Source organism: Pseudophryne corroboree, chromosome 2 (assembly GCF_028390025.1).
Source record: "Pseudophryne corroboree isolate aPseCor3 chromosome 2, aPseCor3.hap2, whole genome shotgun sequence".
NCBI classification, from domain to species: domain Eukaryota; kingdom Metazoa; phylum Chordata; class Amphibia; order Anura; family Myobatrachidae; genus Pseudophryne; species Pseudophryne corroboree.
The window spans coordinates 177,266,280-177,279,133 of record NC_086445.1 but is presented as its reverse complement, the minus strand read 5'-3'; the positions used below and the strand labels follow the sequence as shown (position 1 = coordinate 177,279,133).

The 12,854-nt window shown below is 46.6% G+C and overlaps 1 protein-coding gene and 1 pseudogene across 1 annotated transcript in view; both read right to left on the bottom strand.

Moving 5' to 3' along the window:
• The window catches only part of FAIM2 (Fas apoptotic inhibitory molecule 2), a 148,804-nt gene that overhangs the window by 79,390 nt on the left and 56,560 nt on the right, over window positions 1-12,854 (bottom strand). Inside the window, exons 3-5 of the mRNA XM_063952051.1 lie at window positions 12,072-12,175; window positions 11,810-11,874; window positions 433-486 (exon numbers count right to left, since the gene is read on the bottom strand). Coding sequence (XP_063808121.1) covers window positions 433-486; window positions 11,810-11,874; window positions 12,072-12,175 — 223 coding nt within the window. The remainder of the gene's footprint in view (window positions 1-432; window positions 487-11,809; window positions 11,875-12,071; window positions 12,176-12,854) is intronic.
• LOC135051881 (5S ribosomal RNA) lies at window positions 4,680-4,798 on the bottom strand (annotated as a pseudogene).

Below are 12,854 nucleotides of genomic sequence, written 5' to 3'. Positions count from 1 at the left end.
GGCTGCCCAGTGCAGCCCCCCTGTTAAATGACCTGCTGCTGCAGGCACCAACTCGAAACTGAGCTCCAATGCCTGGAGGCGGGGTTTATAGAGGAGGCCCTGGGACAGCCTAAAGCTTTAGACTGTTGGTGCCTATGGATCAAGATCCACTCTACACCCGATGTTTCCCTGTGGAACACAATGTACCCTGCTGCAGAAATGTATCTTTTTCTCTACATCCAAAAGCAAAGAGCACAGATTAATAGCGGTAAATTGATGTTATTGGGCCTAATGGGGAGAGAGCATTGGTCGTCCTTTCTTCTATGATCTATAGGCCAGATAAAACTCTCAGTGATCCTCGACATGTTCCCTTTCAAACTGAAATACAACAATCCATGTTAATTCATGAACTTCTGTGTCATCGCAATGGAGGTTGTACACGTTCATACTCACTAAGAAGCCCAGTACAAGGCAGGGTTTGCCTGGACATATTCCTTCACTGGGTCACTAGAAGACAAGCACATAGGAGAGCAGTGTTATCTCTATATACACAATTTGTGTTGTCTATGTAAAATCACTAGCATTGATTAGTACAGGATGAGTCTCCCATATTCAAAATGCTTAGGACCAGGAGTATTTTGGATTTGGGATTTTTCCGTAATTTGGAATATTTGCATACCATAATGAGATATCTTGGGGATGATTCCCAAGGCTACATAAAATATACACACAGTCTGAAGGTAATTCTATACAATATGTTTAATCATTTTGTGTATGAAATTTTGTGTATAATTTTGTGTATGAAAGTTTGTGTACACTGAACCATCTAAAAGCAAAGGTGTCACTATCTTAGTCGCGCTAAAAAAAAATTGATATCATATTTTTCGGATATGGGAGACTCAAACTGTAGCAGCACAAATCCCAAAGCACAAACTAATTGTAAACAGTTGAGGTCATTGTTCAGAAAGTGAAATAATTTATTTTTGGGGGGAGGAAGGGAAGATGACAATATAGACCAGTTTAAGAAAAACAACATTAGAATGTTAGAGAAAAGCTATTGCACTGAAAAGCTCTCAAATTATATTTATAGTGTTTGGTGGCTCAAAACGGATAAATAAAATGTTCCTTAATGTTTATTTCTAAAAATATCTACTCTGTCAATGCAGTGCAGATGTGTCCTCATACAGCTAGCCTCAATACGACACGCAGCGAGATGCCTGACGTGAGCTGACAAGTAAGGCTGCGGGGGAAAGGGTTAGGGTTAGGTGTCAGGGGGAGGGTTCGGCTGCGGGGGGAAGGCTTAGGCTGCGGCGGTGGGAGGGTTAGGTTCAGGCTGCGGGGTGGGGAGGTTATGTTTAGGCTGCAGGAATTGGGGGTTAGGTTTAGGCACCTCTGGGAAGGGTTAGGTTTAGGCTGAGGGGGGAGGGTTAGGCTGCGGGGAGGGGGGATTTGGCACCTCCGAGGAGTGCTTTGTGTACCACCCCTGAGGAGAATTAGGAATAGGCTGCGGGGGTGGGAGGGTTAGGTTTAGGCTGTGCGGATGGGGTGAAGTTTAGGCTGTGGGAATTGGGGTTTAGGCACCACCGGGGAGGGTTAGACTTAGGCTGTGGGAAAGAGTGTGTGGGGGGGGGTTAAGGTTAGGCTGTGGGATGGGCGGTTTAGGGGGGCAGGGTATACATACTTACCCGACCCCTGTTGGGATTCTCTAGTTTGGGGTGTCATCGTCGATCATATGACCGCCGGCATCCCATATGCCGGAATATCGTATGTATAGAAGCCCAAATTCAGATGGAGTCAGTGAGAGTGGCTGCAAACACAGCCACAGACATAGAAAGCCATAGTCAGACATAGAAACTACACCTGCCATAGTGTAACCGACAGTGGCATCTAAGGATGCACCTACAGTATTACTGCGTGCACGGATGCTGAAAGTGGGAGTATCAGTTCTTGCACATTTGGGTACATAAAGGAAGGGCTTTGTAGCTGCATTGGCATAAAGTCGCAGACGGGCGACCGCCAATGGATGCTGCTCCATATGCTTCTGTGTCAACCTCAGAATCAGGCCCAAATGTGTGCTGTGCAAGGTACATATGTTGCACACTTAGAATGTACACTTGATAAGTAACATTAACATACATGTAATCTGAAATACAAACGCATATTAAAGTGCCTGGCTAGAGACCGTGTCCACAGCTTACTCTGGGATACCTGAGCTGCCTCTCACAGTACAAGGTGCTGACAAGTGTGACTGATAACACTGGTGCCAGCTCTCAATCAGGCCCATAGTGGACGCCATGCGATACTTCCTTGTGCAAGTTGGCCGTAATTTCACCAGCAATGCTGGCACAGATTTAAATGTGTATTCCTCTGTACAGTATGTAGCGGTGTACGCACTTCTGTAATCGCCCCCTATATGTACGCGCGATTTTATAGCTGATATCAGTGAGCACTGGCACCAATACTATTCCTGGTGCAAAAGATTAGTTTGAAAACAGGTGTATTTACATGTACAGAACGTACAGCTAGACATCATAGCCCCAAATTCTATCCACATGCCCTCATTAAACTTTGCCTACGTGCGAACGCCCCAGTACCACCCAGTTATGCCCCTCCAGCCACAAATGTGCTTTTAGGGGGTCATTCCGAGTTGCCGTTGTTCGCTGCGTAGCGATCAGTGAAAGAAACGGTTAATATGCACTTGCGTATGCTCCGCAATGCACAAGCACGTCGTACGGGTACAAAGTCCATTGTGGTTATGCACTGGTTCTAGCGATGATTCCAATCGCACAGCCGGCCGCAAGGAGATTGACAGAAAGTGGGCGTTTCTGGGTGTCAACTGGCCGTTTTCAGGGAGTGCTTAGAAAAACGCATGCGTGGCAGAAAAAACGTAGGCGTGGCTGGGCATTCACTGGGCGGATGTGTGACGTCAAAAGCCGTCCCTCCGTCGTTAGAATCAACGTAAATGAAGAGTAACTACAGGGCTACTCTTGTTTTGCACAAAACCATTTTGTAGGCGCTCTGCTGCACAAGCGTTCGCATTCTGCAAAGCTAAAATACACTCCCCAGTGGGCGGCGACAATTAGTTTGCACGGCTGCTAAAAACTGCTAGTGAGCGATCAACTCGGAATGACCCCCTTAGTTCTGCATGCCTGACATCAGAGCATGCACAGAGCAAAAGTGCTCAGGATCCATCTGCAAAACTGAGGAAATCTCTCCAGCAGAGGGCAGTGCACCAGGTCCTGTATCTGGTGTCTCCTGCATGTAAGCACTATTAGATCCATAGAACCTACTGTAGATATAATATGAGAAAATCTATGAGATCCCGTTTATACTTAATTCTTCAGTATTGGCAAAAGAGTATATATAGATGTGTCCTCATACGTCTAGCCTCAATACGCCATGCAGCAAGAGATGCCTGGCGCGAGTGAGCTGACCGTTCTTGCGCAACTCTGTTAGCGTCAGGCATCTTTTTTTCCAAAAATGCGCCTTAGTCACAATGCAATGCAACTAGGGCGCATCAGGAGACTGTGCTGATTAATTTAATATGTGGCACTTGTCTATTTGTGTGCGATTGAGTCAACAGAACTTGGCACAGAAAAAAAGCCAAGGCTGCTGCATCGTCGCACTTTGTATACAGATTCAGGCCTACATCAGATGTGGCTGCAAAGCGGCTATTGTACACATATCAGACAATGTTAGCTTACTGCACATGCACCTGAGCTGCAGCGCACACGCGCAGTGAGTGAAATATGATTGCAGTCGCACAGAGGAATTAGTCGCATAGTGACAGGACAGCGTTTGGGGGTGGGAATGTAGAGTGGTCTGGTAAATGCAGGCGTGTCATGGCCATTCAGACGGCGTTTTCTGGGCGTGCATAAATTAGCAGTTGCGATCATACTTGCTACTGGAGAGCTCTCTATGTGCCTGGAGAGCAGCTCAGCCTGTGCATCTAGAGACGCCTTCAGACTGCGACATGACCTGGTTTGTGACGATGGTACTGATGTATCAGCAATTATAAGCCGTTGAACGGAAATGATACTATAGCAGTGGGCATCCCTATGCTCAGGTCAGCTTCTGCCCATATTAGCATATAATCATAACTGCAAACAGCAAAAGACAGCAGCAGCAGGAACAACCACATCTGAATCAGGCCCTCAGAGACTCAGTTGCAAATTAATCAGCACGCATTTGTGCCAAAAAGATGTCTACCGCTAGCAGAGTCTCACGGTACCTGGCCACCGAGAGAGGTCAACTACAGCAATGAATGAAGACACATCTGTACATGAAACAAGCCAGGGCCGTTAACCAGTGCGCAGGGGACACTGGATGTACTTAATGCAGATTTCCAAAACTGAAAATAATTACCTGCTGTGATTTAGTGGGCAATCCCTGTGCATTAATAACTACAGATATCTCATTAGAAGTAAATTATTGTTTAACCACTTAACTAATGATTTTTCCCTTCAAAAAATATATATTGTAATAGCCATCTAAAACATAGCATTTATTAAATATGCTTTAAAAACCAGAGAGAGCTCAGACAATGTAGACAGTGTTACATAAAATCAAATGAAGCTGCAAAATTATAATGCCAATATATTTGTAACATACTGCAGACCAGTAATTACTATGATACATCAAGAACCGGGTCAATAATATAGCTGGTCAGCCGGAAATTAAATTAGTAAAATATAGCCAAATACCTACAGCACCTGGTATTCCCAGGAAGTCTCCCATCCAAGTACTAACTAGGCTCAGCACTGCATAGCTACAAAGATCAGACGAGATTGGAGATAGCCAGTGTGGTATGGCTGTAGGTGTAACCAGGCAAATAGTGGTGAGGGTGACACAATATATTAGGAGCTCAGTCCTTAAATCCTAATCCCCCAATAGTCCTGCTGCATCTCAGACTGCACTATTAAGGGGGGTATTCAACTATTGTTTTTAGGTTGAATTTACATTCAACCTATTCAATGCCCGTGCTATTTTTTCGACTGGTTGAAAAATCCGCACGGGCGAAAACCATGTGAACTGGCGAATTCACTGCCGATCCACGTGTTTTGTTGAATTTGCTGGCATTTTCGACAGTTTTTGGGTCCATTTTCGCCCATGCTGATTCAACAAAAAACAAATTAGGATTTTAATTACCTACTGGTAAATCCTTCTCTCGTAGTCCAAAAGGGATATTGGGGAATCTAGTACGATGGGGTATAGATGGGGTCCAAAGGAGCCAGTGCACTTTAAATTTCTTCACTGGGTGTGCTGGCTCCTCCCCTCTATGGGGCATACAGGCAGGTATAGGTAAAAACGTGCCTGAAGGAGAAAGGACATATATGAGAGAAGGAAACATAACAACAAAGAGTGGTGAGATTTATAAACCAGCACACCACTAACATACAATGACCAGCAACGGCTGGAAACAACAGCAACAGCTGAACAGGTATCCACATAAAAGAGAACCTGCAGAAATGACAACGCACTACGGCGGGCGCCCAATATCCCTTATGGACTATGAGAAAAGGATTTAACGGTAGGTAATTCAAATCCTATTTACTCTAGCATCCATAAGGGATATTGGGGAATCCAGTACGATGGGGATGTCCCAAAGCTTCCAGAATGGGCGGAAACGTGTGGAGACTACTGCAACACCGCTTGCCCAAACTGGGTATCCTCTTTGACCAGGGTATCAAATTTGTAGAACTTCACAAAGGTGTTCTTCCCAGACCAGGTAGAAGAGCGGCAGAGTTGCAAGGCAGAGACTCCACGGGCAGCTGCCCAGGAAGAGCCCACTGATCTTGTAGAGTGGGCCTTCAGAGACTTCAGAGACAGGTAAGGCTGCCGACACATAGGCCTGTTGGATAGTAAGCCTAATCCAAAGAGCAATGGACTGCTTCAAAGCAGGACAACCTTTTTTTCTGCGCTTCATAGAGCACGAACAAGGAATCCGTCTTTCTGATCCGAGCTGTTCGCTTGACATAGATTTTCAAGGCACGCACAGCATCCAATGCCTCTGGAGGAGCAGAAGTATCAGAACTGGACGGAACCACAATAGGTTGATTCAGGTGAAACGCGGAGACAACCTTCGGCGGGAACTGCTGTCTAGTCCGGAGCTCCGCTCTGTCCTCGTAAAAGACCAAGTACAGACTTTTACACGATAAGACCCCCAATTCTGAGACACGTCGATCAGAAGCCAGGGCCAGTAACATCACCGTCTTCCACATGAGTTACATGTCTTCTACCGTCATCAGAGGCTCAAACCAGGAGGACTGTAGAAATTCCAACAGCACATTCAAATCCCAGGGTGCCGTAGGCGGCACAAACGGAGGTTGTATGTGGAGTACCCCCTGAAAGAAGGTCTGAACTTCTGGCAACACTGCCAATTTCTTCTGGAAGAAAATGAAGAGAGCTGAAATCTGGACCTTAATGGAACCCAGACGAAAGCCTTTATCCACACCAGCCTGCAGGAAACGTAAGAAACGTCCCAAGTGGAACTCCGCAGGCGGATACATGCATTCCTCGCACCAAGAGACATATCTTCTCCAGATATGATGATAGTGTTTTGACGTCACAGGCTTCCTGGCCTGAACCATGGTAGCAATCACCTTTTTGGAAAAGCCCTTGTGAGCTAGGATGTTCCACTCAACCTCTATGCCATCAAAGTCACCGTAAGTCCAGGTAGACGAACGGTCCTTATTGAAGAAGATATCTTCTGAGAGGTAGAGGCCAAGAATCTTCAACAGACATGTCCAGAAGATCCGCGTACCACACCCTCCAAGGCCAATCCGGGACAATCAGAATTACCTGGGCTCCCTGATTTCGGATGCGCTTGAGCACCCTTGGGAGCAACAGAATCGGAGGAAACAGGTAGACCAGCCGGTAAGGCCAAGGCAACGTCAGTGCATCTACTGCCCTCGCTTGAGGGCCCCTGGTTCGTGAGCAATACCAGTGAAGCTTCTTGTTGAGACGAGAAGCCTTCATGGCTATCTGCTGGCAGCCCCACCGATGGTTGATCTGTTGGAACACCTGATGGTGGAGACCCCACTCCCCCGGCTGGAGATAGTGACGACTCAGGAAGTCCGCTTCCCAGTTGTCCACACCCGGAATGAAGATTGCCGACATTGCTCTAGCATTTCTTTCCGCCCAGAGGAGTATTTTTGACACCTCTCGCATGCAGGCTCTGCTTTTTGTTCCTCCTTGCCGATTGATGTACGCCACTGCTGTGGCGTTGTCCGACTGTACTTGGATTGTATGATCCTTGAGCAGAGGAGAGGCCTGAAGCAGAGCATTGTAGATCACCCGAAGTTCCAGAATGTTGATCGGAAGGAGGGCTTCGTGGGCTGACCACCTGCCCTGGAACTGCGCCCCTTGGGTGACAGCTCCCTATCCTCTCAGACTCGCATCCATTGTGAGAAGGATCCAATCCTGAATTCCGAAACTCCGTCCTTCCAGGAGATTATAGGATTGCAGCCACCAGAGGAGGAAAATCCTGGCCTGAGGCGACATCCATATCATCCGGTGCAATTGAAGATGTGATCCGGACCATTTGCTCAGGATATCCAGCTTAAAAGTCCTGGCATGGAACCTCCCATATTGGATCACCTCGTATGAGGCGACCATCTTTACCAACAATCTTATGCAAAGATGGATGGACACACGAGTAGGTCAAGTACCATGCGGACAATCTCCTGAAGTGTTCTCACCTTGTCCTCTGGTAGGAACACCTTCTGGGCCACAGTATCCAGCAACATCCCCAGGAACAGGAGCCGCTGAGTCGGCTCCAGGTGGGATTTCTGTAAGTTGAAGATCCACCCATGGCGTGACAGAAGTTGGATAGTGCGGTCGATATGGAGCAACAAAAGCTCCCTGGATCTTGCTTTGATCAGAAGATTATTCAGGTAAGGGACAATACTGACTCCCTGGACCAGCCATCACCTTTGTGAACACCCTCGGAGCTGTGGACAGGCCGAAGGACAGTGCCTGGAATTGGTAATGATCGTCCAGCAGGGTAAACCTCAGGTATGCCTGATGAGGTGGCCAAATCGGAATATGGAGGTAGGCGTCCTTGATATCCAAGGAAACCATGAATTCCTGTTCTTCCAGGCCCGCAAACACTGCTCGCAAGGATTCCATCTTGAACTTGAACACCTTCAGGTAAGGATTCATGGACTTTAGATTCAAAATGGGTATTACCGAACCTTCCGGTTTCGGAACCACAAACAGGTTGGAGTAATAACCCTTGCTTCATTGTGGTATTGGAACAATGACATGGGACTGGACCAACTTTAGGATGGCCTGTTGCAACGTAACCTGCATACAGTATCTTCCAAAGCTGGTAAGCTTGATTTGAAAAATCGTTGGGGAAGAGCACTGTCGAACTCCAGCTTGTAGCCTTGAGAGACGAGATCCCTGACCCAGGTATCCTGGCAGGAAGCCTCCCAGACGCGGCTGAAGTGACGCAGTCGAGCTACCACCTTGAGATCCCCTCGGGGTGGGTGGGCACCGTCATGCTGAGGCCTTAGTGGAAGCAGAAATGGTGGTCTGTCCCTGAGAGCTGGTGCTTGCAGGCTTTCTTGACTTACCTCTGGTGCCTCTAGTCGCATTGGAGGCACCTCTGGCCTTAGATCGAAATCTGTGAGACCAAAAGAAACTGTACAGACGGCCCCGGGTAGGAGCGTCTCGCCGGTGGGGCCCCAGAGGGGAGAAACGTGGATTTTCCAGCCGTAACTTTGGAAATCCACGTATCTAATTCAACCCCAAAGAGCCATTCCCCTGAAAAGGGGAGGGATTTCACACTGCGTTTGGATTCCGCGTCCGCTATCCACTGACGCAACCACAAGGCCCGGCGCGCCGATACTGCCATGGCAGAGGTCCTAGCATTAATATTCCCAATCTCCTGTAGGGAATCACAGAGGACGTGTGTAGTGTCCTAAATGTGCTTTAGGAGGGTCACCATAGTGACCAGGGGCATAGCCCCGGAGAGGCCCCCCTGAATTTGAGTGGCCCATGAATGAATGGCATGGGTTATCCAGCAACCCGCAATGACCATCCGTTGCGATACACCTGCTGCCATGTAAACAGATTTGAGTGTAGCTTCTATTTTCTTATCCTTTATAGTAAAGGAGCCCGGGGCAGGCATCACCGCCTTTTTGGACAGTTGAGAGACTGATACATCAACCCCCGGGGGTTCCTCCCAAAAGTTCCTAACTTCAGGAGCAAATGAGAAAGTGCGGAAAAACTTTTTGGACACTTGGAATTTTCTGTCTGGATTTTTCCAGGCCAACTTGAATAGGTCATCTAACTCTGCAGAATCAGGGAAAGTGACATTAGGCTTGTTTTGTGTAAAGAAAAACGACTTCTGTACGCAGTGTCCTCTAGAGGGAGCTTTAACACGTCCCGTATAGCCAGAATTAGGGGTTCAATACCTTGAGCAGAATCGGTATCCCCACTAACGGGGTCCAAGTCCTCCCCATCCTCCTATTTATCCTCATCTGTGTCAGATAGTAGAGAAGGCAAGCCACGCTTTTGTGGTCCTGCATGAGAGGAGGAGGGGGGCTGTGTAACATCTGCCCTAGCAGCTAAATCTGCAACAGCCTGTTGTAGTAGATGAGTTTTTTGAACATTAGCAGTGAGCTGGGATGAAATATCAGACATCATATTTTTCAGAGACCCTAGCCATACGGGCCCTGGACCCTCTCCTCCAGCCCCTTCACGGATTCGTGAAGATTGGCTGCATTGTTCACAAGAAACAGAATCAGATGATACTGGAGATAATTTAATGTGACATACACTGCACAGCTTGTGTTTACCCATGTTTCACAGTAAGTACAATAACATAAACATACACACAGACAGTAATATATCTCAAGCCTGCTCTTACTGTATGTGAGAGGAGACACACAGAGAGAAGGACACCAGCACACCCCTAGCCGTACAGCCCCAGTGAGGCTGACAGCTAACTAGAACACAGTAAACACTAATAATGTCTGTCCTGTAGAGGACCCAGAAAGTGTACCATAGCGGCTCTCCCCCTTTGCTACAGCCTGTACCAGTGTTCCAGTGTGGCTTGTAAGGCAGGAAGTGCTGTGTGTGCTGTCTGTGGCTGCATTAAGCAGAGGAAAGTGCCAAAATGCAGCTGGTCATGCTATGACGTAGCTCCGCCCCCTCCAACGGCGCCGGAGCTATAATGATTATTTATACTGGCAATGTCTCCCGTTTGCTCAAAAACGTAACACAAGTGCTAGTTCAAGCGATTATCAGCCAGTCTATACAGGGGACCCTAGCAGGACCCCTTCAAGGAGGGTCCTGTGCACTGCGCCCGCGTTCAGCCGCCCCTAGCAGGGCCCCTGGTTTGTATTCACCACAGACGTCACCTTCAGGCAGTGTTAGGGGTGTGCAGCGTGCTGCGATTGTGACAGCCAAGGCGCAGTGCCCCGCTGAACAACAACCCCTCAGGACGGTGGTCCTGCAGCGGGGGAAGCAGCTCTGCACCTCGCAAGGCCGGTGACCACACCCACCCTATCTCCCACGGTGCAGGTATGCTGTTGCCCAAACAGCATATCGAAAATAACAAGCATTAAAAAGAAAATGAAGAAAACTCTCTGGAGCTCAGAGATGTGCATCCTCTCCTGAGGGGACTTTTTTCTAAACTGCCTGTGGGAGGGAGCATAGAGGGGAGGAGCCAGCACACCCAGTAAAGAAATTTAAAGTGCACCGGCTCCTTTCGACCCCATCTATACCCCATCGTATTAGATTCCCCAATATCCCTTATGGATGCTAGAGAAACAAACACAAAAAGGGATGGGCAAAAATGGATTCAAAACCGGGCGAAAACCCCCACTACTGAATACACTGAGGTTGAATTAGTGACGAATTTCTGACTGTCAGAAGATTCAGCACTAATTCAATATACCCCTAAAGGGAAAAATGACCTTCATCTTTCCTACATGAAACCCAATTGGGTAAGATACATGAGTAGGATTTACATCATGGATCATAACATAACAACAATGTGCAAGCTAGGTAAAGAATTACAAAATCTAGGTTTATCAAGTGTCCTTATTCATAATATAGGCCCACAGGGTTTGTCCATCAAAAATGTCCTGGTCACAGATGATTCAGATGTAATATCTGTGAGTGGGAATGTGCTTTATACAGTAATATACCAAATACAGTATGTGGGAATAAGGATAATACATTTGCAACACAAATTCTATCTAGAGACTAGAGTAATACATGATATACTGTACAGTACAATAGAGTCAATTTGGTCAATAGAGCCTGGGTCTAAAGAACCTCTCACCCCTGAAGATCATCGGGTGAACAAAAGGTTGACAGATGAAAGATCGACAGTGCTTAAGGTCGACACGTTTAAAAAGTCCACATGGCAATAAATGGTCGACACATGTTTTGGGGTTTTTTTTACATCTTCTCAACATTTGCTTCATTTACTATCCATGTGGACATCTATTGGGCATAGTAACCTGTGGTGAGCAAATAGATCCACATTGCCATAAGTGTGGGGAGCGCACATGTTTGTACAGATGGGGGCCGCATAACATGAAATACAGTATACAAGATTTGGCCCCAATAAACGTGTTTGACCATTTGTGCGTCGACCATTGTTATGTCAACCTTTTAAACCTGTCGACTTTTTGAACCTGTCGACCATCTGGTGTCGACTCAATGACTATCGACCATAACAGTGTTGATTTATTGATCCACACCCAGTTACCAGTATTGCCGATATGCAATATGCATTAGTTACAGCAGTAGCAGAATCATACATGTTATGAAATATGTGCTCATTATATCAGCATTGTGTAACACTCACGAGAAGGTAAACAGAGCCACAATTGCCACTGTAACCAACAGCTGAAGCGAAAGGATTGAATAAACCTGAAAGAGAAACATAAAGTCTGTTTTCAAAGAGCAGAAACAATCCATTCTCACCACTGATCTCGTGCTCCCCACAAGAACAATGTCTTTCTGTCTCATATCAGCTGTGACGTCTGCACCACTCAGCGCTTTGTTCCCACTTGTCCCATGTATTTCCCTCATTCATACTGAAAAGGTCTTACTTAGCCTACACTTACCTTCCTAATGAATGACCTGCGCACTTTCTCATCATCCCAGCAGACTGAGGTCAGCATCTCTGTATCTCCAGAATAGGCTCCGCTACTGGAGCTAGGACTGTTACCTGAAACAGAGGGACAGTGAGCTGCCCACTGGTGCACGGAGCAGGGCTATTCCATTATCATGCGTCTGCCATGTTTACAAGGAACAAGCAGTAAAATCCTGGGATATAGGCTACCACTAGGTAACAGCAGAGATACCATCTAACACCAATACAAAGTATGTTCAACAGTATATCATCACTTTAACACTATTTAATAAGCCAATTGTAAGCATTAGCAAAGTAGTATATTAAAGAAATCTAATTCTGTAGCATATATGTCATCAGGCTGGAAATCATGCTATACTATAGCACAGTTTAGGTTACACATGTATTTAACTAAAGGAGAGTGGATTCTATATTTTGTACGTGCTATAGATTTGTAGATCTTTTTCTGGCAAAGAGTAGGGGTTTTTCTACCTACCACACTTTGCCAGCTGCTTGGTTTGTCACCCTCCAAATCACTGGGTATTACATCAGGCAATTAATACGGTGAACTTGCTGGTATATTTCTACAATCACCAGTCACGCAAAATTTGTTACATTCCACCCAAAACAGTAAAAAAAAATAAGATTTTGAACCTACCGGTAAATCTTTTTCTCCTAGTCCGTAGAGGATGCTGGGGACTCCGTAAGGACCATGGGGTATAGACGGGCTCCGCAGGAGACATGGGCACTACAAAGAACTTTTAGTATGGGTGTG